This window comes from Pelophylax lessonae, assembly GCF_965119305.1.
Source record: "Pelophylax lessonae genome assembly, chromosome: 4".
Lineage (NCBI taxonomy): Eukaryota > Metazoa > Chordata > Amphibia > Anura > Ranidae > Pelophylax > Pelophylax lessonae.
Window position 1 is genome coordinate 78,642,231 of NC_138771.1, and position 27,063 is coordinate 78,669,293.

Here is a 27,063-nt window from a genome sequence, read left to right on the forward strand (position 1 = left end):
TTTTACAAAAATTCAGTTTTCTCTTACGTCCTCCGACAGTCGCCGCCTCTTCATATTCGTCACATATGGGGACGTCCCAAATCAGTGCAAACATGAGGGGTGGGAAACGCATCCGCGCCGAAAGGCAACCCAGTCTCCGCATCAAAGAAAGGAACCTTACCAAAGGAAGGAACCCAGCTGGGCAACAGGAAAAAACAAGTGCTCAACAGGAGCAACAACCCAGGAAAAGACAAATAACCAGGGGATAAAAAACTTATCCCAACAGCCAGAGGTCCCCAACAAGGGACCCTAGGGAATCGCCGCACTAAGAACCTTGCGGCCAAAGGAAGCATCCGCCGATGCCTGAACATCTACTTTGTAGAATTTTGTGAAAGTGTGCACGGTCGACCAGGTCGCCGCCTTACACACCTGGGCTACAGAAGCCCCATGACGACAGGCCCAAGACGTACTCCGAGATCTAGTAGAGTGCGCCTTCACAGGCACAGGGGGAACCTTCCCCTGCAAAGCATAGGCCTGTTCAATGGTCTGCCTGATCCATTTGGCGATGGTAGAGGCCGACGCCGCCATGCCCTTCCGAGGACCCTCTGGAAGAACAAACAAGGAATCCGTCTTTCGAAAAGACTCCGTCGATTTAAGGTAAACCCTTATCGCCCGAACAACATCCAAAGAATGTAATCTCACCTCCTTTGGATGTTTAGGCTTCGCGCACAGCGAAGGCAAGACAATATCCTCATTAAGATGGAATTCCGAAACTCGCTTCGGAAGAAAAGAAGGATTAGGTCGCAAGACCACCTTATCCAAATGAACAACCAGATACGGAGACTTGCAGGACAAAGCCGCCAGCTCCGAATCTGCGAGCCGAAGTGATCGCAACCAAAAAGGCGACCTTTTTGGACAACATTTGGACGCCCCGACGGCAGGGCGCTGCAGGGGGCCGCTTGCTGACCCACCCGACCTATGCAGCCGACACCTCGCACGGGATCCATCGGACCTCTTTCCCTTTCTATTTCTGCCTGCTCTCCCCCCCTCTTTCCCCTTGCTGCTCTGTGGTAGGCGCCCGGCCAGCTTTGCCTGCTGGCTCCTACTGTCTTCCCCTGAATCTTGCCCTGCCCTTCCTAGTCCCCCTTTCCTGGATACTCCTTTACTCACCTCTTGGCCCCTTTGTCCTCCCCTTATGTGATCCATGTCTTTTCCCAATGTGTTGTAAGCCCCCCCTTTTTTGGGTTTCTTAGTGAGAATAGTTTATTTTCAGTTATCTCCTTGTTTACATTACTCATTATCTAGCATTGCCCTGCTGTGAGATGTTCCATACTGAGTGTGGATCTACTGTAGTCTTCAAACACTTCTGAGGATCGTACTGCTTTTTAAAGAGGAAGTAAACCCTCCTCGGGAAGTTGTACCTATAGGTAAGCCTATGATAAGGCTTACCTATAGGTACTGTAAATATCTCCTAAACTTGTACTGTTTAGGAGATATTTACCTTTAATGCAGCCAGTGACGTCACTGGCGCATGCGCTCTGAAGGAACGGCTGATCGTGCCGTTCCTTCAGAGCCCCGTGCCGTGACCGTCGGCTCCCGCGCGCGGGAGTGACGTCACCGCGGCTCCGGCCAATCAGATGGCCGGATGCCGCGATCCCGGAAGACGGGCGACTGAACATGTCGCTCGTCATACAGGTGAGTGAGCGGCACGGCGAGGGCTCTTTCTAAAGGTAAGTATTGCATAATGAGCTAGTATGCGATGCATACTAGCTCATTATGTCTTTCTCTTGCAGGTTGTAAAAAAAAAAAAAAAAAATTTATACGAGTTTACAACCTCTTTAATGTCCTTTGATGACGAAAGTAGATCTGATGTTTAATGTTTTTACTGTCTGGCATTGTTATATTGCTGCACTGTAATCATCTTTCTCACTAGCCTAATGTATTTTGGTTTTGTACGCTTCAACGCGGCTATGTTTGAATGTATGTATCTTACTTGTACTCTCTTACCTTTAATAAAAACTAATTAAAAAAAAAAAAAAAAAAAAAACACAACATGATCTCCCTGATCTGTAAAAAAGGAGCACGTTGTAACACAGATAGAACGAGATTCAAGTCCCAAGGGGGCAGAGGATCCCTCCTAGGAGGAACCAGATGCCGCACTCCCTGAACAAAAGTGCCAACCAAGGAGTTGGAAGCCACGGGACGTTGAAACAGAACGGCCAGCGCAGACACCTGACCCTTTATCGTAGCCAGCGCCAAACACTGATCGACACCCGTTTGAAGGAAGGACAGCACTCGGGAAACCGAGTACGTGCGGGGTGAAAACCCCCTGGACTCACACCAGGCAAAATAGGCCTTCCAAGTACGGCAATAAACCTTCCCTGAGGAAGACTTCCTCGCGTTGATCAAAGTATGAACGACCTCTGGGGAGAGACCCTTCTCCTTCAGGACCTCGGTCTCAACAGCCAGGCCGTCAAAGCCAGCGACTGTAAAGCAGGATGGTATATCGGCTCTTGAGACAGGAGATCGTCTCGAAGAGGCAGACGCCACGGGGCGTCCGCCAGATTCACGAGGTCTGCGTACCAGGACCGGCGAGGCCAGTCCGGTGCCACAAGAATCACCGTGCTGCGTTCCGAGTGTAACCTGCGAAGGAACCTGGACAGCAACTGAATCGGTGGAAACGCATACATCAGCCTGTACTGATGCCACGGGGCCACTAACGCGTCCGACGCGTCTGCCCGAGGGTCGCGCGTCCTTGCCACGAACCTTCTCACCTGGTTGTTGAGACTAGACGCGAACAGGTCCACATCTGGAAGACCCCACTTCGCGCACAACATCTGGAAGACAGCCGGGTGGAGAGACCATTCCCCCTGATCCAGGGTCTGGCGACTCAGATAGTCCGCCTGCCAGTTCTCCACCCCTGGAATGTGAACCGCCGTTATCGCCGGGACATGAGTCTCGGCCCAAGACAGAATGTCGGCCACTTCTCGAGCCGCTCGGGCACTCCTGGTGCCCCCTTGGTGGTTGATGTAGGCCACCGCCGTGGCATTGTCCGTCTGCACCCGAACCGGGCAGCCCTGCAGCCGGTCCGTCCAGCGATGAAGACAGATTTATCGCACGCAATTCCAGAATGTTGTTTGGAAGGGAGGACTCCCCCTCCGACCAAGTCCCCTGGGCGGACAGAACGCCCAGAACACCACCCCAGCCCGACAGGCTGGCATCCGTAGTGATTACCGTCCACGAGATAGGACGAAACGACTTGCCCCCGGACACAATCGGGGACTGGAGCCACCACAGAAGGTCTCTTCTGGTGTGATGACTCAACGAGATTTGAAGATCCAGAGATTGAGGTGGCCCGTCCCACCTGAACAGGATCTCTGCTTGGAGACCCCGCGTGTGAAACTGGGCGAAGGGAATCGCCTCGAAGGCCGAGACCATCAATCCCAGACATCTCATGCACGTCCGCAGAGACGAGTGCGGAACGTCCCTGAGGGACCTGACTTCCTCCTGAAGAGTTCTGAGTTTGTCTTCCGGCAGGAAGACCTTCGCCTGCACCGAGTCCAGAATCATTCCCAGGTAGGGAAGACGAACCGACGGACTCAGTGTCGACTTTGGAAAATTTATCGTCCAACCAAACTCCTGCAGAGTTTGCATCGTGACAGACAGGTCCTTCTCCAGACCCTGGCTGGTCGCAGACCGAACCAGAATGTCGTCCAGATACCCCAGGACAGAAATGCCCTGGGCCCTCAATAATGCCAGAACCGGTGCAAGCACCTTGGTGAAGACCCGCGGAGCCGAGGCGAGACCAAAAGGCAACGCCACGAACTGGTAGTGATCCTCCGCAATGGCGAATCGAAGGTACCTCTGGTGACCCTCGAAAATGGGGGATGTGAAGATACGCATCCTTCAAATCAAAGGAGGCCATGAATTCCCCCGGAACCAGGGCAGCCACCACCGACGGCAGGGATTCCATGCGGAACTTGCGAACCCGCACAGAGCGGTTCAGAGCCTTCAAGTCCAGAATTGGACGAACCTTGCCCTCCTTTCTGGGCACGGTGAACAGATTGGAATAAAACCCCCGAAATCTGTCCCGATGAGGCACCGGAACTACCACTCCCTGAGCCCTCAGGTCCCGCACCGCCAGGTGCAGGTCCCATAAACGCTCTGGAGACAGTTGAAGATTTGAGGGAAAAAATCTGCTCTCCGGCCGAGAGAGAAACTCGATCTTGTAACCAGATCGAACGATCTCCTGAACCCATCTGTCCCGCACGCGGGCCAACCAGGGCTGAAGAAAACCGAGCAAGCGTCCCCCCACCCCAAAAACTGGGTGAGGGCGCCCCTTCAGGCCGCACTGTTATGGGCTGCGGATCCGGATTGACCGGACTTCTGTTTTCCAGACCAGGGCCTTGACCTTTGAACGGTTTGCCCTTGTAGTGCGACCGAAAGGCACGAAAGGACCCCTGAGGGGGCCGAAAATTAGCATGCTTTTTCCCCAGAAGCCCCCTTAGCCTTGGGGAAATGGGGCAAGAGAGTGCTCTTACCTCCGGTGATCCCCTTAATCAACACATCCAAGGACTCCCCAAAAAGGCGAGACCCATCATAAGGCAGATTGGCTAAGGTCTTACGTGAAGATTGGTCCACCGACCAACATTTCAACCAAACCAGGCGGCGAGACAACACCGCCACGCTGTGCACACGTGCAGCCAACTGGACTAGGTCCAAGTCCGCATCACACAGATACATGACACCCTGGTGGATTTGATCCACCATATCCAGGGTCGCCGGCGAGGCCGAAACGGCCACTAGGACGCGCCTAAGCATCTGCGTCCAACTTGCGACAGCCTGGGCCGCCATGAGAGAGGCAAACAGAGCCTTAAGCATAGAACCCGTAACAGAATAAGTATGACGGGTAAGAGACGCCAATCTCCTATCCGTGGCATCACGGAACACAGGGGAATCCTCTGCAGGAATCGCAGTGGATTTGTTTAAAACCGCAATTGCGTGATCCACTGGGGGTGGCACACACCACCTTTCATCAGTGGAAGGCGAGAAAGGATAACGCAGCTTGAACCTACTTGGTACAGCAAAAGGTTTGCGTAGATTGCGCCATTGTTCCTTAACAGCGCGCTGAAAATCATCATTGCAGGAAAAAACCTGCGGCGTCCTGCGTTTCCTCTGCGTCCCATAAGCCGCCAAGGCAGCGGGGGGGACACACTTCATCCTGCAAACGCAGCGTTTGCTTTATGGAAGCAATCAATTCATCCATGATTGCAAGCTCTTCAGGCGAGCCAGGGGGAGAATTATCAACCCCTTCAACTTCAGCCTCCACCTCGGACCCCACTAGATCCAGGGAGGAGCGGGACCCCGATAAGGAGGCCCCCGCCATAACAGCCCCATCACCTTCACCCTCAGAATCAGAGGAAAGAGAAACTCTGGGTCTTTTAGTAGATTGAGCAGCCACCAGCATCTGCACCTGAGCAGCAAGGCCAGCCACAATAGTGGCTAAATCCCCCCCTGGGGGGGAAACAGCGGTCCCCTGGCTTTCCACCAAGGCGGTAGGAAATTTGCCCTCCAGAGAATCCATTGCCCCTATTACAAATGCCGGATAATAAAGGGTTAACTGCCCCTTTAACAAGCGCGGCGAGCGCAGCCCACCGCACCACACACAAGCACAATGAGACCCCCACAGGGACAATAAAACTGACACAGGCAATGGATAAGAAGGATATAACCTGAGGAGACCCTCGCCGCTGCTGCTGCCTCGATCGGTGTTCCTGGAGAAGAGGAAGTGATGCGGCCAGGGCGCTCTATGAAAGCCTATGGGAGGCTACAAGAAAATGGCCGCCATGCATGTAGAACATGCGGCCGGAGGGAGTGTAGGCAAAATGGCGCCGTTTGGCGCCGAAACCGCCGCTCCTCAGTACAGTAATGCACACGTCATCCATGTATAAAAAAACACGTTAGATCGCCGCAGCGATCGCTGTATAGTGCCCAAACATGCCACAAAACATGCCCCACAGCACACAGCTTCTCACACTGACACACACAGGGTCACACAGCTCCCCCCCCTTGCAGCCCACAGCATGCAGCCGAGTGATAGGGAGACAAACAGTGTGAACAGAGGCAGGTTACACAGTCCCAGACTGACACCCCCCCAGACAGACAGGTCCCCACATAGATACACTTACCTCACAATGGCGTGGGGGACCCGCACAGGCGAACAAGCCGCTGCACATGAGGCAGGGAGAGTCGCATACAAGACGCACAGAATGGGGGTTAAGAAACCGCACAGCGTCCAGTGAGGTAGCCACCTCACCAATCATCCCTGCACCGAACAGGGATGGGTCGTTCACTGTGCCAGGAGCGTTACCTGGCTGAACGCTCGATGGCAGGCTGGGAAGCCACTGACCCACGACCTGCGACCAGGGGGATCAGCCCGAGACCCAGCCCGCATGATCCTCTTCATCCGAAGAACTAACTAATGCTGACAAAAAGAACAGCTAAGTAAAGGTAGAGAGAAAACTCAAACAAAAAATCAAAAAAAGAAGAAAGAGTCTGGGGCACAAAGCCCCAGCACAGAGAGAGCCAGCCACTCCTGACAAGCTAGACATTGAAACTGAGATATGGTTGCAGGAAGTAGGAGGGTATTGACTGAGGGGACCACCCCTTGAGGGTGGGATATGTTAAAAGCTTTAATGTTAACATATTCTGTTGCCTAGCTACTCCTTCGGAGCAAAGTCTAATACCCCATATGTGACGAATATGAAGAGGCGGCGACTGTCGGAGGACGTAAGAGAAATATAGATTCTGTGCCCGGAACTCCGCTTTAAGCAAAAACTGATCTTTTTTAGATCTTACTTGGTTGACCAATGCCTCATTTAGTCGTTTTTTATTACTAATAATTATTTTAACTTTATCAGGTCGCATCTGTATATCAGCCATTCGAGTCAAAAACAAATATTATGTATTGAAAAACAAGTATTAATGAATATAAGTGGCCCCTGTTGAAATCTGCCCTCCTCCATGTTAGGCTTTGTAACAGGCATAGTGAATTTTGTATGTCTGATATAAGGAAAAGCCTTATTAACAGTAGGAACTGCCTATATCTCCGGCCATCAGGGGCAGGGAGGACACGGACCAGGGCTACCATGGTGCGCACCAAGCTGAAGCGCATCACATGACCGGAATGTCGATCGGAGTCTGCGGTCCCAGTAAGGGCTGGAATGCAGAGCAGCCGCAAAAAAATAGGAAGAGAGTCTGCAGTCTTGGGGTGCAGCGGTCGTGAGGTACTTGTGTCTTGAGTCCGGAGTGTGCTACAGCGGGGGATCGATCACAGCCTAACAGCCTACAGGACTAGATGGAAAACATCAGTTGAGGTATCTCAGACATTGAAAACAAATGGTCTAAAATTGCTGATTTGATGTTCGCATCCAAGACTCGCATGTATTTGTATAGACTGTATTTAGGATGGTGACAAATAATATAGGGATGACCTCTGGTTGAGGTTTGTATATATATATATATATATATATATATATATATATATATATATATATTGTATACATACACACACACACACACACACCTATTCATTTATATTTAATAATTGTTTTTTTGTTGTGATGTTACTCGTGCCCAGGGGTTGTTGATGTCAGCAGCTACCCCACCCAAAGAGGGCGGGTCAATAACACCCACATTTAGAACCATTGGTCATTCTGCTCTGTATAAATGAAGGTTGTTAATAGTCTTTTTGCATGGCTTTAAAGAAGAGGAATTCCATTGGGGTCTTCAGTTTCTGTTCTATTCATTATCCATGTTAACACAAATTGGATAGAACTATGCTGAGATCTGGGATGAGTTTTTAAAAATTGCAACTTTGTGAGTAGAATACTATGTTTTTAATACACTAATTTATTTGTCTAAGGATAAGTCAGTTTCACCCTCTGTGTGTTTTTATATGGTTGCTTCCTTGAGGGGTTCTAGATGAAGATGAGGAGCAGCGACAGGGGACCTGAGAAGAGCAGGGTCGGGGCTGCTCAGTGCAAAACTATTGATAGGTTTGTTATTTTAGTGCAAAAAAAAAAAAAGAAAAAAAAAAAAAAAAGAAGGATGAAGGGCGAAGCTTTACAAACACTAACTCATTGCCCAACTTCAAAAGTAAGGAATAATATTTTTCTTCATACATAGAAAATTTTACTATACATACAGCTGCTGCTAAAGTGTCACTTCTGACATTCCGGGTCCATAACCTCCCTTTGATTTCATCTGATCTTGGAATGAACCACCCTATAGGTAAAAAAAATAAAATTTTAGCAAAGAAAAAAATAAACAAACCAATAAATAACAATATACATTCTAAAAATAGCTCTAAGGGCCCTTTCACACTGATCAGTTTTTCTTCCATTCTTGCCTTACAGAAAGCGGTAGCAAAATGCATGACCATTAAATCCTATGGAACTCCTCACGCACAAACCGTTGCGTTTTGTTTTTTTTTTGCATGCTGCAGTTTCGGTACGAGGGGGGGGGGGGGGGGGGGAGGGAAACACCACATACACCAAAAATTGAATGGAGGACGCAGCAAAAACATGACAAAAATGCATTAGAAATGCAGCCACAGTTGCGTTGGAGTCACGTGTCTTTTTTTGCACCAGACACGCAGCGAAAAACGCATTTATGCTTCTTACCGGGTTTTCACAATAGAGCAGTGTGAAAGAGACCCAACAGTCAATATCACCAATCACATACACCCATTTCACACAATTACCTGAATTGTCCACTTGGACTTTAACATTTTGAAGTGTTACAGTACAAAACATGTACTGGAGTAGTGCTAACGGTTCTTACACACACACACACACACACACACACACACACATATATATTACACACACATTTGTATAGTCAATTTTAGTCCAACACAAAATATTGTTTCAAAAATGTCCAGGAGTTATTTTATGCTGTTCTAGGCACAGCCCTCTGTCCCTCTGTACCAGGCAGTATCCTTATGCTAGACTGCAGTCTGTCACGGAAGTATGCATAAAACGGGTGCTGTGGGGCTCCTTGAAATCTTGCAATGCAAAAAAGTCACCCTTACAATGGAAATCAAGACCAGCAGAGAGGGGGCCAGGTGAAATGGGAGGATAAACAGAAGCAAAAGAATATGTATGTCCTACCATCAGCATATAAAATTGTTCTAAAAAGTAGGGTTTAATCTCCCTTTAAAGTGGTTGTAAAGTCTAGACATTTCTTTTACCCTAATGCAGTCGCCACTCGATCCAGCGTTGTGCCCGTATGTAGCGGCTTTCTCCTCTCTCTCTGCATTCACAGGACAGTGGTGTCAGTGGGAGCCATTGGCTGCTGCTATTGTCAACCAAATTCTGTGAAGAGCCTGCGAGGAGGGAACAGGGGGCCGGGCTGGACTGCGCTGTGTGTCTATGGATGCACACAAAAGGCAAATAACATAGAGGCTTCTGATCTCTGTTGGTCTGGATAATTATACTGGGACTCTGGCTCTTCCTGATTCACAGTAGAAGCACAAATACTGAAGGAGTCTTTGGGGGAACCCAATCTGGTCGCTAGTGGGAGGAAGTGTTTGGATGTGATCGGTCCTTCCCTGCTACAGACTTCAATATACTCTGGGCGTGTTTTGACCCTGTGGGGTCTATCAAGTTGGAGTTGTAATAGCCGGTTCCTTACTAGGACATAAGCCTTGTCGATCTCTATTGCTATACAGCATAGGGGTCACCATTGTCCGGTAAGTGAACACCCAAAGGGGGAGGTCCGGCACTGGCTCACTGCACCACAAAAGATTGCATGTTTTGTGCACTTTCTTCCTGGCACCCCAGCACCTTTGTGAGACATTTTTGGGACTGTGTACATCTTATCATCTACTGAGATCTTAAACAACTATTACATCTGGACTGGCACTTTATATTTATATATTTTAATGATATTTATATAGTATATGTTTATATGGTTTCTACACCCCATTTTTTGCACACAATTGCACGGTGCACTTTATGAGTCTTTTAAGTAGAACGTAATCACTTTACTATCATACATTATTGTTTGCGCTGTGATATATTTTTCTCGTATTTATGAATTTTGGGTTACCACTATTTATGAACAGCTGCATTCTAGAAATTTTAAATATTGTTATTAGTTATTTCACTTATCTTTGCGCTGTATTTGCACTGCACTTTATGGATGCACACAGTTAGGCTCGGGAGCAAGCCTGCAGGTGTGTCCACAAAGGAAGCGGATTCCTGTGGAAGCACAGAGAAAAGGCAGAGCTGAAAGCCCGGTGGGAGACCACAAAAAAAGGTGGTCCATTGCACAGAGCAGATAAGTAGAACATGTTTTTTTTATTTATTTTTAACGTTAACATTTACAACCACTGCCACAGCCTATGTTACCAAGGACGATTTGGTGTCGGCATTAGCCGGCCTAGAGGGTAGATTGGTGACACGATTGCAGCACCACATGGAGGAATGAAGCGTATAATGATTGGGGTCATCCTGATAGGATGTTTGTTCCTCCTTGCTGAACCCCCCAAACCTGCTTTCAGTAACTGCCTACCACCTACCGCAGCGACCACCATGGTCAAAAATCGGCTCTCAAGGGACAAAATCGGCCGCGGCCTAGTCCGGGCCACGAGGCCTCCCAAGGAGGCGCCGGACCCTCCTCACAGCCCCTGCACCCACCCGGGGAGAAGTGGGGTCGCACCGGACTGAGCTCCTCGCGGATCCCCACACCATCGGGTAAGCCTGGCACTGCACCCCCGAAACCTGTAATTTTTGATAGTCAAGGGCAGTCATGCTCATCCGCGGACGATATTCTTAGCGCTTTTCACCGGTTTTACTCTATACTTCTAATGCCCCTTATACCCCTCCTGAGCTTTAGGACTATGTGGACTATATTCCATTTCACAGCCTCAGCGCGGCCCAGAGCTTCAGTCTTGATGCACCATTCACTCTGGGAGAGGTGGAATTGGCCCTCAAGACTTTTCCCAAACATAAGACTCCGGGCCCAGACGGCTTCCCCGTGGAATGGTATTTACATCATGGGGAGCTCCTACTGCCCCGGCTTTTATTGCCCTTTAAACAATCTAGGATGGAAGTTCTCTGCCTACTTCGCTGTGCGAAGCCCTTATAGTCTTGATTCCAAAACCTAATAGGACCCGCACTATTGCGACTTCTACCGGCCCATATCGCTTATTAATGTTGAACTTAAAATCCCAACTAAAATCCTTGCGCTACGGCTTAATAAGGTGATTAGCTCTATAGTGGGGATAGATCAGATGGGTTTTATTCCGGGTCGCTTCGCATACACGAATATTCGTTGTTTGTTTACCAACCTGCAGACTCCAAATCCTTCTCCTCTGCCTAGGATGGTCCTCTCACTCGACACGCAGAAGGCTTTCGACTCTGTGGAGTGGCCATATCTGTTCCATGTACTGGAGAAGTTTAGCTTTGGGAAGGTTTTTCTTACCTGGCTTAAGATTTTGTACGATCGGCCGCTGGCCCGTATTCTGGTGAATGAGGTGGTGTCTAATCCCTTGCAAATACATAGCGGAACGCGGCAAGGTTGCCCTTTGTCCCCCCTTCTTTTTGTGCTCGCCCAAGAACCTCTTGCCCAACTGCTGAGAACCACCGGAACTCTTTTTTCCGAATCAACTTCTGTGGTGTAATCCTAGTCTACCTCATTTTTCTGCATCTCAGGATGCTGTTCAATGGGCAGCGAAGGGCCTCAAGTATACTCACCAACTGTTTGAGGAAGGGCTTTTTAAGAGGTTCCAGCAATTTTGGATGGACTCCCGGATACCCGGCTCCTGGCATTACTGTTATCTCCAATTACGGCACGCGGCCATTGCCCAATTCGGGCCTGGCACTCTCTGGAAAAGGAGTTGCTGCAGGATGTGCATACCAAATTAACTAGCTCCTACTATAGTGTTCTGATTAGCAGTGTGCCGTCTAGACTGGATGCTATTCGGATCGGGGGGATGAAAGACATCCCGGATCTCTCGGACGATGACTGGGAGGAGTTGTTGGAAGTGTATTTTAAAACTCCAATATCTGCCCGGGACCGTCTGATACAGCTACGTATTTTTCATAGAACCTACTATACACCTTATAGGTTGTTCTGGATGAAACAGAAACCCATTCCGGAGTGCCATAAATGTTGTGGCGCGCATGGGGATTTGCTTCACATGTTGTTGGGCTGCACGAAAATCAGGCCTTTTTGGTCTTCTGTTAACCACTTCATCTCCGCGTCTCTGGGCCTACCTAATGTTTGTAACCCTAAATGGTGCATATTGGGGATTCTCGGAGAAGTTGATCTTCGGACTCACCAAAAACAGTTCCTTAGACTCCTGTTTTATGCCAGGAAGACCGTGGTGATGGTGGGTACATACGGATAGGATCCCACTTGATATCTGGAAAAATCGAATTAACCAAGTTCTACCCTTATACAAACTGACATATGAGGCCAGGGGCTGCCCGAAGAAATTGACAAAGATTTTGGGTGGATGGGTTGACCAGGCCGACACCTGTAGCTCCGCTTTGGTTTAACTGAGTGGGGCGCGTGGGCACTGAGGGGTCCATTTCTAGTTCTGCACACCGCTTGGGGGAATGAGTACAGTTCTGACCACCATTTGCTATTACTGCGGAGTTTCTTGTATTGAGTTGATTGGGACGAAGATGTTGTATCATGCCACTGTCTTTATTGACTAATGTTGGTTCTCTCTTGTTTTGTTTTGTGTTTTGTTTCCTGTTTTCTACTGTTCATAGATATGCGATTTAGCTTTCATTTCACTTTTGTCATAGATTTGCATGATCTGTGGTGCTTTTTGCAGATACCGTGTACTTTGTTTTATCGTGATATATCTATGCTCCCTTGTTTGTCTGACAAAACTCAATAAAAATGAAGTTTAAAAAAAAAAAAAAAAAAAGAAAGGTGGATAGTGTCCTGTCCTGGGCAGAGAAGTTTGTGCCATGCCTGACAGCAGTGTTCATTTCAGGAATAGAGAACTGGCAGGCAGATTTTTTGAGCCAATGTTTCCGGGAGAATGGTCATTACATCCGAGATTTTTCAATTGATCTTCCTACACTTGGGGGTCCCAGACGTAGATCTGTTGGCATCAAGGTTCAACAACAAGTTGGAGAGATTTGTGTCCAGGACCAGGGATCCACTCACAGTCGGAGTGGATGCCTTGGTGACTCCTTGGGAAGAGTATTCCCTGATCTAGGTCTTTCCTCTGGTACAGCTGATATTGCGTTTGTTGCCCAGGATCCAGCTGGAGGGGAAACCAGTAATTCTGGTAGCTTTGCAGAGGAGGATTTGGTATGCACAAATCCAGAGGTTGGCAGTGATGAGACCTTGGATTCTTCCACTGCGTCCGGACTTGCTCTCTCAAGGTCCGATATTCCACCCTGCTGTAGAGTCTCTAAATTTGACGGCTTGGCTATTGAAGCCAAGGCGTGGTGAAGATGACTTGCAGAAGTTTAAATTAGAATGGGGAAGAAAGGAGATCCAGACTCAGTTCACACTTGTGCGACAGGAACCAGCGCAATTCCAGTGCGGGTTCCCGCATCGCACTCGCAGGCAGTCACACTGCTCTCTGCAAACCGCTGCGGTTGTCAATGTAATGTTAATCGGTTCGCAGAGCAAACTGTAAATGCGGACAAGAATCAAACCGCATAGGTGTGAACACCCATGCGATCCGATTCCAGTGTGGACTAAAAAAAGGGTCCTGCACAGTTTTGGTCTGAATGCGATGAGAATTCAGCCATACAAACTGTATGGCTGAATTCACATTGCACAGACATCGCATACGATCTGCACAGCAATGCAGTGCAAATCACATGCGATGTCTGTCATTACAAATGAGTATTTCAAAAACTTCGGATCTCCCGAGCCTTTCACACACACAACCATCTCTAGGGTTTACAGAGAATGGTCTGAAAAAGAGAAAATATCCAGTGAGCGGTGTTGGGAGGACAAAAAGGACTTGTTCATGTCAGAGATCAGAGGAGAAATGGTCAGACTGGTTTGAGATGATAGAAAGGCAACAATAACTCAAATAACCACTCGTTACAAACAAGGTATGCAGAATACCATCCCTGAACACACAGAACATTGAACCTTAAAGCAGATGGGCTACAGCAGCAGACGACCACACTGGGTACCACTCCTGTCAGCGAAGAACAGGAAACTGAGGCTACGATTCGCACAGGCTCACCAAAGTTGGACAATAGAAGATTAGAAAAACATTGCCTGGTCTAAAGAGTCTCGATTTCAGCTGCGACATTCAGATAGTAAGGTCAGAATTTGGCATAAACAACATGAAAGCGTGGATCCATCCTGCCTTGTATCAACAGTTCAGGCTGATAGTGGTGGTGTAATGGTGTGGGGGATATTTTTTTAGCACACTTTGGGCCCCTTGGTACCAATTGAGCATTTTTTAAATGCCACAACCTACCTGAGTATTGCTGCTGACCATGTTCATCCTTTTAGGAGTACATTGTAACCATTTTCTGGTGGCTCCTTCCGGCAGGATAATGCACTATGTCAAAGTTCAAATTATCTCACCACTGGATTCTTGAACAGGTCACTGTACTCCAATGGCCTCCACAGTCACCAGACCTCAATCCAATAGAGCACCTTTGGGATGTGGTGAAAAGGGAGATTTTCATCATGGATGTGCAGCCAACAAATCTTCAGCAACTGCGTGATGCTATCATGTCAATATAGACCAAAATCTCTGAAGAACGTTTCCAACACCTTGTTGAATTTATGCCACAAAGAATTAAGGCAGTTATGAAGGCAAAATGGGGTCCAACCCGATACTAGCCAGGTGTACTCGATAAAGTGGCCAGTAAGTGTATACTCCTGGAGTAAAAATCTAACAACATGTAGTGGGGATTAGGAAGTAAATGGGAGTCAGGGAGTGCACAGAGAACTGGTCACCACATGGTTTGCAGGGCATTGTTCCAGAACCCCCAGGGAGAGAGAGAGAAGGAGCCTGCATCTCTCAGCCAATACAGCTTGTCAGGGTGCTGAGGCTAACAGACAGGTGGAGCTTTGAGGAAAGCGGAAGTTCAGGTGGGTAAACATCCCTCCCTCACATTTTCGTTATGTTTTTGTTCGTTGGTGAAAAAATGGATTTTTGTAAGATCTTACCGTAAAATCCTTTTCTCTTAAGCTCATTGACAGACGTAGTCTTCTTGATTCTCAAGAGCTGGGTTATGTTGTCTCCGCAGGAGTAGGACTAGGCAGAAAGACAAAACGTTCTGGCTCCACCTTAGGGGCAGTCCCTGAGGGTATATCCTCCCTCTCTCTGCTACAGGGAATCAGTTCTGTTCTAAAGCAGTAACAGAGAATTTAACCCAACCCAACTCAATGATAGAGGGGCGGGTACTACGTCTGTCAATGAGCTTAAGAGAAAAGGATTTTACGGTAAGATCTTACAAAAATCCATTTTTCTCTATCGCTCATTGACAGACGTAGTCTTCTTGATTCTCAAGAGCTGGGACATCCAGAAGCAGTGCCACAAATGAGGGGTGGGATTGACAAAATCAAATCCAATCTAGAAGGCCCAACCGGTGCCAAACTAGAAGTTTTAAAGGCTCATTATAAACAAAGAATGAGACTCAAATAAAAATTCCAAACGGAAAAAACCCTCGAGGTAGACCACTGGTCTCCTCAAATGGCGGCCTGCAAAACCTTGCGGCCAAACGAGGCATCAGACGATGCCATTACATCAACTTAATAATGTTTTGTAAAGGTATGCACCGACGACCAGGTAGCTGCCTTGCACACCTGGACCACTGACGCCTGATGGCGAAAGGCCCATGACGCACTAAGTGCCCGAGTGGAGTGCGCCTTAACAGGGAACGGGGGCTCCCGACCCTTAATAGAATAAGCCTGTACTACCGTCTGTCTGATCCATCTGGAAATGGTCGCGGCAGATGCAGGCAACCCCTTTTTGGGTCCATCTGGGATCACAAAAAGTGAATCCGTCTTGCGAAACGAGTCTGTCGTTTTCAAGTATACCCTGATCGCCCGGACCACATCCAAGGAGTGTAAAGCAAACTCCCGAGGATGACTGGGCTTAGGACACAGGGAAGGTAACACAATTTCTTCATTCAGATGAAATTCTGAAACCACTTTTGGTAGGAAGGATGGATTCGGACGAAGAACCACCTTATCTCTATGAACCACCAGATATGGTGAACGACAAGATAATGCGGCCAGTTCTGACACCCTGCGTGCAGAAGTAATAGCCACCAAGAAGGCCACCTTCTGGGACAACGTAGGTAGAGGAATCTCCCTAATATCTTCAAAGGGAGGTTTCTGAAGAACCGACAACACTAAATTAAGATCCCAGGGGGGTAACGGCGCGTGCACTGGCGGAGCCAGATGTCGCACCCCCTGGATGAAATTCCGCACCAAGGAATGAGTAGCCAAAGGCTTCTGAAAGAAGATAGCTAATGCTGAGACCTGACCCTTGATAGTACTCAAGGCCAGTTTCTGCTCAACCCCTTGTTGCAGAAAAGCTAATATTCGACTAATCGAATAAGACCGAGGACGGAACCCCAAAGGTTCACACCATGCAATGTAGGACTTCCATGTGCGATGATAAATCTTTCTGGAAGTCGCTTTCCTTGCTTCAACTAGAGTAGGAATAACTGAAGCTGACAATCCCTTGTCCTTCAGCACCTGGGTCTCAATAGCCAGGCCGTTAAAGCCAGCGATCGTAAAGCAGGATGGAAGATCGGTCCCTGAGACAGTAGGTCCTCCCTGAGAGGAAGTCTCCACAGGACGTCCGCCCCAAGTCTGACCACGTCGGCGTACCAAGCTCGACGAGGCCAGTCCGGAGCTACCAGAATTACTGGAATTCCTTCCTCCTCTATCCTGCGAAGAAGTCTTGGCAGTAACGCGAGAGGAGGGAAGGCATACATTAGCTGGTATTGCCCCCACGGGGCGATCAGTGCGTCTGCGGTTTCTGCTAGAGGATCGCGGGAGCGAGCCACGAATCTCTGAACTTTCCTGTTGAATCGTGATGCCAACAGATCCACATCCGGGGTGCCCCACCGTAGGCACAACTGGTGGAAAACGTCTGGATGGAGGGACCATTCCCCCTGATCCAGAGTCTGACGGCTGAGATAATCTGCCTGCCAATTCTCCACCCCCGGAATGAACACCGCAGAGATTGCTGGAACAAATCGTTCCGCCCAGCGAAGAATGCAAGCCACTTCTTTGGCCGCTCGGACACTCTTGGTGCCCCCCTGGTGATTGACATAAGCCACGGCCGTGGCATTGTCCGACTGGATCCGAAACGGGCTGCCCTGGAGCTGCTCGGTCCAGTGAATCAGACAAAGTCTGATCGCTCTCAGTTCCAATACATTTATCGGTAACCTGGATTCTTCCGGGGACCAAAAGTCCCTGGACAGATAACTGACCGAGAATTCCTCCCCATCCGGATAGACTGGCATCCGTGGTCACTATCGTCCAATATATTGGCAGAAATGACTTTCCCTGGCTGAGCATCGGAGACCGAAGCCACCAGACCAGAGACTCTCTGGTCTGTTTGCTCAATCGGATCTGATTGTCCAGGGATTCCGGATTCCGATTCCATCTGAGAAGAATCTCTTGCTGAAGAATTCGGGTATGGGACTGGGCAAATGGGACTGCTTCGAACGAAGCCACCATCAACCCCAGAACCCTCATGCAAGTCCGAAGGGAAGACCAGCTGTTGGACAGTAACAACTGGACTGCTGATTGAATCTTTCGGAGTTTCCCTACCGGAAGAAAAACTCTTGTCCTGACTGTGTCTAGAATTAGACCCAGATATTCGAGCCTCTGGGTGGGAACCAGAAATGACTTTTGCTGGTTCACCAGCCACCCGAATTCCTGTAAAGAAATCATAGTAATTTCTATGTTTTGTAGCAAGGTCTGAGGAGACTCTGCATGAAGCAGAAGATCGTCTAGGTAACCAAGGATCGATATGCCTCTTTGGCGCAGAAGTGCCAACATTGGGGCCAACACCTTTGTGAAGACCCGCGGAGCCGTGGCGAGACCGAAAGGTAACGCCACAAACCGATAGTGGTTCTCTTCTACGGAAAAGCGTAGAAACCGCTGATGTCCTGCGAAAATGGGAATGTGAAGATATGCGTCCTTGATGTCTATGGACGCTAGGACATCCCCTGGATGCAGGAAGGCTGCTACTGTGCGAATGGACTCCATTCTGAATCTTCTTATGTTGACAAAAGAATTGAGTGCCCTTAAGTCCAGAATTGGACGCACTTTGCCCTCTTTCCTGGGTATTGTAAATAGGTTTGAATAAAACCCTTGAAACCGTTCTGTCCAAGGAACGTGGACTACCACTCCTTGTTGTAGTAAATCTGTGACTGCTCTCCGCAGATCTTCTAAACGATCCGGGGATAGTCGGATATTGGAAGGGAAGAATCGCGCCGGTGGGAGAGATCGAAACTCGATCTTGTACCCTGACCTTATGACTTCGTAAACCCATTTGTCCGGGATTCTGGAAAGCCATGGATCCGGGAACCGGCGAAGACGTCCCCCCACCCCAGTTATGGGTGGGGGCGCACCTTCAGGCTTTGGACGGTTTATCTTCAGGTCTGGAGGGGGCGGGCTTTTGCTTGCCCGACCAACGACCCCTGACGCCTCCTGCAGGAGCTTTGGAGGACTTAATTTTTTCACCCGCGGGACGAAAAAAACTCTTGTGAGCAGAAAAAGAAGGCCCTCGTCTTTGACGAGTTCCTTTACCTTTAAAATTTTGCGGTAAAAAGTTGCTCTTTCCACCCGTGAGATCCTTAATGATCTCATCTAAGTTGGCTCCAAATAGACGCTCTCCTAAAAAGGGGATATTAGCCAATGCTTTTTTGGAACCTTGGTCGGCTAACCAACCTTTTAGCCACAGTGTACGCCTGAGAACCACTGCTGAGACTGATGCTCGCGCCAAGAATGGAGTGGCGTCTAACGCCGCATCACACACAAACTGTAACCCCTGTATCATTTGTTCCAACAAATCTGATACCGCCTGAGGGACCTCTTCTAAGTCCCGGCGTAACCACTTGGTCCATTCAGTTACAGCCTGCGAAACCAGACCAATAGCTATTATAGGTCTGAAAGCTGATCCAATCAAGGAAAACATGGTGCGAGACATAGCTTCTATCTTGCGATCCACTGGATCTTTAAAAGACGGAGCGTCTTCTAGAGGAATAACCGTGGCTTTATTCAATCTAGCAATAGGTGAATCCACCACAGGTGGTTCTGTCCATTTCCTAATGAGGGTTTCCTCAAACGGATAACGCCTGTTAATGCGTTTAGAAATAGTAAAAGTGCGTTTTGGCAGACGCCATTCTTCTTCGATTGGATTGCCAAAACATTTGGGCAATGGAAAAACCTTCGCCACTTTGATGCGTTTTTTAGTCCCAAAAGGGATTTCAGTTTCAGCTATTTCCGATGGAATACCCTGTAACCTTAAGGTTTCTTGAACAGATACAATGAGTGCGTTTACCACCAACGCTTCCTCTCGGGCTATGGCTGATGCCGAAACATCCTCCTCGCTGTCTGAAGAGACAGGACCCGAGACACCAATCCCAGATGAAGTACCTGCAACTGCAGAAATAGGCTCAGAGTCTGAATCCGAGGTTTCAGATAATAAGGGGTTAGGCGGGGGTCGCTTTCTTGCGCCCTGTCCCTGACAAGCCACTTCCACCCGGGACACAAAAGTTTCCATAATAGCTGACAATGATTCAATTGTCAGTGGGGTGCTGGAGGATCCTGCAGACCCCTCGAGGGGATCCGGAGGAGATACATGAGTGGCAGGGTCCATGTTAATTCAGGACACCTTTGCCAGCAAAAACAAAAAAACTTTTTCTTTTTTTTTTTTTTTTTTTTTTTTTTTTTGTGTGTCTCCCCCTAGCGCAATAGCGCCCCTCAGAGTACCTGCTTCTCCAACTGCAGTCAGCGTCTGTCTTACACAGACTGGAAGGAGCTGTTGCTTTTTCCCGGGTAGAAGGACGTGGCTCCGCCCCCTGTGTACGCCTTCCGGCGTTCCCAGCTCTCCACGAGGTAGCTGGGCTCACGAAACATGGCCGCCCCCATAGAAGAGACATAAGACTCCAAAAACATGGTGGCCGGCGTGACCTGAGGACATACATGCACTTGGTCTACGGCAAAATGGCGGCGGACCGCCGAAATCGTTTTCCCAGCACATCCACCTGCATCTCTGCTAAGAGGCGATATATGGATCTACAGGAGATACACTACAAATAAGGTAGGATTATACCTCCTATGTCTGCTGTAATGTTACAGTCTGCTGGGTAGAGTGTTAGCTCTCAAACCAAGTCCACTTCCCACAAACACATGCTGTATTACAAGGGGGACTTATAAGTATCAGATATATACTGACCATATATGGAGGGGCCCATAATTCATACTGCCTCATAACGAGGAAAGAAAAAAAGGGAACGTTTACTCACCATACCGAACCGACAGGCACCCTCTCTTCACAATACCCTCTCCACCGGGGTGGGGGGTTGTGGACCACTCCGGACGCCTCGACTCTCTGGTTCCTGGCGTCCAAGCGAGACTTTTAACTCGCAAGGTCAGTCCCTCCACTGGGACTCCGTCGCGGCCGACCCAGCGCGGAGCTCTGGTCTGCACGCGCTCGTAGGCAGAAACCGGGGTGACCACTGGATCTCAACATCCAGCCCGTCGCCCGGCCCCGCATACTTACTTGAATGTGTCGCGGCCGACCAAGCGCAATGCCATGGTCTGCGCGCGCTCGTAGGCCGGCTGGGGTGACCACAAGTGTCGCCCAGTCCGGCATTTTTGCTTGAAGATCTCACAGGAAAAACACTGGAGAAAAACTACCTAAAAAATGTCTTTCTAAAGAAAAAAGTCTTGCCAGGACCAAAAGATCCCAGCAAGGAACTTAGGTCCTTACTCCTGACTAGACAGAAAAAAACTGATTCCCTGTAGCAGAGAGAGGGAGGATATACCCTCAGGGACTACCCCTAAGGTGGAGCCAGAACGTTTTGTCTTTCTGCCTAGTCCTACTCCTGCGGAGACAACATAACCCAGCTCTTGAGAATCAAGAAGACTACGTCTGTCAATGAGCGATAGAGAAATTGGAATTTGTGTCATCGTTTTTGTAATCTGACTTAATTCAAATTTTATTTTTGTTTAGTTTTAATCACTTAAAACATGCAGCTGACGAAAAAAAAAAATTATGATGATGAAAAGGCTGATTTTAGACTGACAGGTAACTTATTTTCTGAGAGTCTTCCAGGACAGGAAACATGTTAACCCCACCAGATAAAAGGCGGTCCTCTAGTCCTCCCCCTTCAGTTTTTCGAGAACTGTATGACGTCCCTGGAAAACCTATGCATAATACAAGACATTATCGGGTGGGAATCCGGCTGTCCTGGAAGACTCTCCTAAAAAGAGTTACTGGTAGCTCTAACTCAGCTTTTCTAATGTCATCTTCCAGGACAGCCCATGAGACGATGTACCAGAACCTACCAGTCTAGGGAGGGACAACTGCCTGGAGAACCTTTCGACCAAACGCCTGCTCCTGGGAAGAGAGGGGGTCCAGGGGGTAATGTTTAACAAAGGTTGAAAAATTAGACCAGGTGGCCGCATTACATATTGGTTCCAGTGAGGCTCCAGCCCTTTCAGCCCAGGAAGTGGACAGGGCTCTTGTTGAATGCGCATTGAAAAATGGCGGAGAAACATTCCTAAAGCTATAGGCTTCAGCAATTGTCTGCTTTAGCCACCTGGCCATGGTGGCCTTAGCCTCGATTCACACTAGCGCGACTTGTCAGCCTGACAAGTCTCGCTCCCTCGCGGTCCATTGACTGCTACAGAACCCGTTCTAATAGGAGCGACACAAGTCGCTCCAACTTAGAAAAATGGTCCTGTACTACTTCGGGGCGACCTTGGAGCGACTTGCATAGACTTCCCATTATGTGAAGTCCATGCAAGTCGCTCCGAAGTCGTGGTGCATGGGAATGCACAAGTCGCCCCCGAAGTAGTACAGAGTCGTGCCGCCCCAATGTGAACCGACTGAGAGGCTCCATTACCCTTGTGTGTCCCAGAAAAAAAAAAAAAAAAAAAAACACAAATAAGGCATCAGATTTCCTAAATGTTTTGGTAACCTCTAGGTATGCGAGAAGAAACCTTCTGACATCCAAAAAACTAAAATCCCTCTCTCTCATTTTTAGGAAAATTACTAAAGGTTGGTAGCACAATATCCTGTGATCTATAAAAAGAAGGGGCTACCTTTGGAAAAAATCCCGGGACGGTTTTTAACACCACGCTATCATCCAAAATTGAGGAAAGGCTCCCTAACTAAAAGAATACACAAAAAGGCGCAACTGTTTAGAACATTGAGTAACCCAAAAACACTATCTGCAATAGCAAGAATATGTGGGAGAAATAAAGACAAATATATACATGTCCAGTATATAAGGTTTGTTACATCTAAGGGCAGCCATCCATCCATAGGGACCAGAAGTAAAATCCCAAGAAAACTGCAGAGAAAACGGAACAGGAGGCGCCTCGAAGTGTAATCCGTAGGGTAAATGTATTACAACTGGTAATAAACTCACAGAATGTAAGAAATGGTAGGCCTATAGACTAGAAATCCTCAGTGGGTCATCTATGTACATCCAGGGGAGGCAGGCGCTATAAGGGGGGTCCGAAACCGTGATGTGTGGAGCCGGTGTAACGTGAGAATTACCTACCCAGTGAGAAAAACCTACCCCTCGTCACTTCCGGCCAGGAACAGCTGAGCAGCGCAGCAGTGCGCATGCTCACAGCCCCGGATACCTAATGGAAGAGCTGAGGATCAGACTAGTGCGCATGCGCAGTAGTCTGAAACGATCTCGGTGTCCGTTAAAAAAAACCTACCGACGCAGCGGTGACATAAAATAGCTGTGCTGCACTATGAGTCATCTCCGCTCCTGTCCCGGTCACTTCTCTGATCTTGGCTAGTAAATATAAAAGCGGCTGGCGGCTCCGTGATTTATCTTTTCATACAGCCGCCGCCGCTTTTATATTTAGTAGCCGAGAGCAGGGAAGTGACCGGGACAGGAGCGGAGATGACTCATAGTGCAGCACAGCTGTTTTAATGTAACTGCTCGCGTTACACAGACTGCCGTGAACCGGAAGTGACGGGGGTAGGTTTTTCTCACGGGTAGGCAATTCTCACGGAACACCGGCTGTACGGTGTGATAGGACGCCTGAATCGATACTTCAGATGAAATCTGAAAACGAGGCCTGAAGCGCAGAGGGCCGTCCAGGGAAGGAAGATGACATCACTGTCACGCGCCGGGTTTCCGAGCTTGCTGGCTGCGATGTGTAAACGCGTAGCGTGACAGTGACTGAAAAAAAGGTCCACCTCTGGGGAACCCCACCTAATGGCAATTTCCGCAAAAATTTTCGGGTTGAGGGACCAATTGTCCCGACACACCTGGTAGCGGCTGAGGTAATCTGCCAAACAATTCGGAGTCCCTTTCAGATGAAGTGCTGAAATGGAGGCTAGATTCACCTCGGACCAAGATAGAATCTTTTGGGCTGTGAATTGAAAAGTCTGACTTCTTGTACCCCCTTGTTTGTTGAGGTACGCCGCTGTTGCATTGTTGTCAGATGGAATCTACAGATGGGGACTGCTAATCTCTGCCTGAAAAACCTCTAAGGCCCTCTGCTCTGCCAGAAGCTTCCTTTGATTTGATGATGCTCTTGCTTCCACCAGGGGCCATTCTCCCCATGCTCTCTAGTTTTGTAGATGGGCACCCCCATCTCAGATATTGGAAACACCCATTCCAGCCCTCTGGTCAGATGAAGTTGCAACCTCCACCACCACAAGTCTAAAGCACTTGGAGACCCGTCCCAGTTCCTTAATAGAAACAACGGAAGAGGACGTTGGTGTAACCGTGCCCAAGGCACAGTCGGAAAGCAAGAGGTCATAAGTCCTATAGCTCTTGAGACATCTGAACGAGATCCACTGGTTGGTTTTCAAGGATGCCATCGTTTTGAGTCATTTTTGAAACTTTTTACCCTGGAAGGAAAATCTTTTGAGCCAGTGAGGAAATCTCATACCTGAGATATGTCACTCTTTGATAAGGCTTCAGAGAAGACTTCTTTGTTGACTATCAAGCCTAGTGACTGGAGGAACTCCTGAACTGTCTGGAGATCGCTCTCCAGTTTATGACACGACTCTGCCACCACTAGGAGGTCATCCAGGTAGGGGATGATCAGAATTCATTTTTGTCAGGATCTTTGCAAAGAAGCGTGGGGCCAATGACAACCCTAAGGTCAGCGCAGGGAACTGAAAATGCCAGATCTATTATCCCAATTTTACTGCTAGTCGTAAAAGCTTTTGGTACGCTGGGGTAATAGGGATGTACAAGCAGGCATCCGTTAAGTCCAGCGTTGCCATAAAAGCACCCTGGGTAAAGCAGATTCCTTATGGAAAATATTGATTCCATGCAAAAGCATTTGATCGAGAGATTTAGAGAACGAGGGTTCAATATCAGGCGGTATTTCCCCAGAGTGCTTTTTTATGACAAAGATATGGGAGTAAAGACCCCTGCTCTGCCCTGCCCTCGGAACCGGGACCAGAACGTTCTGATCTACCAAGTCTCCTATCTGGCAACAAAAGGCAGTTGCTTTACTCGATCTCTGGGCAGCCTGGCGACTAGGAGAAAAGACAGACAAAAAAAAAAAAAAAAGAAGAAGAGGGCGCACCAACCTAGTGCATCACTGCTAAAACCATTTATTAAAATATTAAAAAGTATACAAAATACTCACAAGGCAGGTGTGATAATACACACATCAACATTGCATATACAATCTCTAAGGTAGCCAAGGTCCCATATGTAGCAAATAGGCATGCAGAGTGTCGCATGGGGCTGCTGTTGCTGGGCTGACGCGTTTCAGGGGTGAACCCCCTTCCTCAGAGCCAGAAAAATTGCTGATCCTGAGGGGGCAGCAAGACCATTGGCTCTTTTACCATCTGAGTCTGAAGTGCACCTCTCTCTACTCCGTCAGATTCTACTTGAGCGCAGGAGATTTGCATTACAGCCTGGTGACTAACAAGCTCTCTGGCGGCTGGGAATCGATTTCCAGTCTGTGCCCCCTGGTCACCAGATCCAAAATGAAAGGGCTTGAAGTGATCCCCACTGTGGGAGGAAGGCCCCTAATCTTCCTCCCACTCTGCGGCAGGAGTCGTAGTTTGGCAGGCTGTTGAGGAGGGTTAACAAACCCCCCCCCCCCACCTCTGCGCCCAGTACAATGCTGCTTGGGTCTGGTCTCCTTCTCTTGCAGACCTGTTGTCTGCCCCCTGCCCTCAAAAAACTTTTGGGGAGTCAGATTATTTTTCTTTTCTGGGAACGACTTTTCTGTCAGCCATACGCTCCAGAGCATCTTGTAACCCAGGGCCAAAGAAATGGTCGCCTGTTAGAAGTCATCTCCTGACCAGGTCTTAAGTCAGAGACTTCTTCTGGTCGAATTGATCAAAGCCAAGGTCCTAGCTGCCATCCTAACCAGCTTAGCGAGGAATCAGCCAGAAAACCTACCACCCAGAAGAGAAGTGGGAAAGATTTAATGAGCTGATCCCTTGGTATCCCGGCAGACAAGCGAGTCTATCGGTGAAAGCCATAACTCAAGGTTCCTGGCTACACAAGTAGACGCTAAGGCCGGTTTAAGACTAATAATGGATGCCTCCCAGGCCCCACGCAACAGGATATCCCCTCTCTTATCTATGGGGTCTATAAGTGAACCCATGTCATCAAAGGCTAGATCCATATTCTTGGAAATTTTTGAAAGAGGCGCATCCAACTTAGGATACTTATTCTAAGGCTGCGCCGTGTCATCAAAAGGAAACCACCTTTTCAGGTTGCTGGAAAAAAAGGTTTCCTCTCAGAATTCTCCCATTCTAATCGAATTGTATCTAGAAGGGAGCTGTGCAAAAGAAAAACCTTGGCCGCCTTCTAATGCATTCCTTCATACACAAGATGATGTTTTAATTAATTGAACCTTCTGCTCTTCAATTTCAAGCGTGACAGACAGCTTTTAAACAAATCAATATTTTCCAGCGACAATTTGTACCTAGAGCCCCTGACGGATTCCCTATTCTCAGGCTCTTCCCCCCCCCCCCCCCCCCCGATCCCTCCTGTGAGGAATGGGGAGACCTAGTCTCTTCTTGTGGATCCTCACTTTCGCACTCGGCGGCAGAGCTCCAGCCTCGGTCCTATCTTAGGCCTGACTGAGTGGGAATCTGCATCTTGCCAATCAGGGTCTTGAAGGAACTAAAGGTAGAGGAAAGCTCATCTCTAACTGAAGTGAGCATCTTTTGAGAGGATATAGTTGGGTCATCCTTCACTAAACTGTCTATGCATGTGTGGCGGACAACACTACTGCCCGCAAACTGCACATTTCCTCTTGGGTGGTTGCGCCTGGACATTGTCCAGAGCCTTGGTCTGCAAACAGAACATAAAAGAAAACCTAGTTTGAGAATCAGGCCACTCAGATCTCCAAACACACCCCAGTGAAGGATAGGGGAAAGGTGCTCCTTCACCATGCCCCACAAAGCTTAAGATGGAGAAGAAAAAAAAAGCCCCACAAGATATGCAAGAGGGAAGAGTCCCCAGGCTTAACTGAGAGGTGTTGGTGCCAGAGCCTGCATCTGCTGCTTGAGCAGTAGCTGCAGAAACCCATCCTGCTCTTTTTTGTGTTCCACAGCCTCTGCTGGGTGTCACAAACTACACCAACCACCCAGCAGTCCCCTGTTCGTGCCTTTAAAGGAGACTGGAACCAGTGTCTCTGGCGTCCACCAAGGACGTCACCGCCATTTCCTCTGGGCCAGTGTAGAACCCAGGAGCTCCGCCCCTTCCACCCTACAAGCCGCTGGTTTGGCAAATGTGCTCTCCCCCCCCCCCCCCCCGCTTGGCTAGCCATACTGCCGGCAAGGAAACCGCCATTCCGGGATGCATTCATCTAAGGCGGACAGAGACCATCCCTCCTGCCCCCCTGACATCACCAGCGGTC

At 48.6% G+C, this 27,063-nt stretch overlaps 1 protein-coding gene across 1 annotated transcript in view; it reads right to left on the reverse strand.

The window, feature by feature from the left end:
• Positions 1-8,141: 8,141 nt before the first annotated feature.
• Positions 8,142-27,063, reverse strand: part of LOC309553143 (CDC42 small effector protein 2-B) — a 62,419-nt gene continuing 43,497 nt past the window's right edge. The window contains exon 4 of the mRNA XM_082254050.1: positions 8,142-8,265. Coding sequence (XP_082110176.1) covers positions 8,194-8,265 — 72 coding nt within the window. The 3' untranslated portion in view covers positions 8,142-8,193. The remainder of the gene's footprint in view (positions 8,266-27,063) is intronic.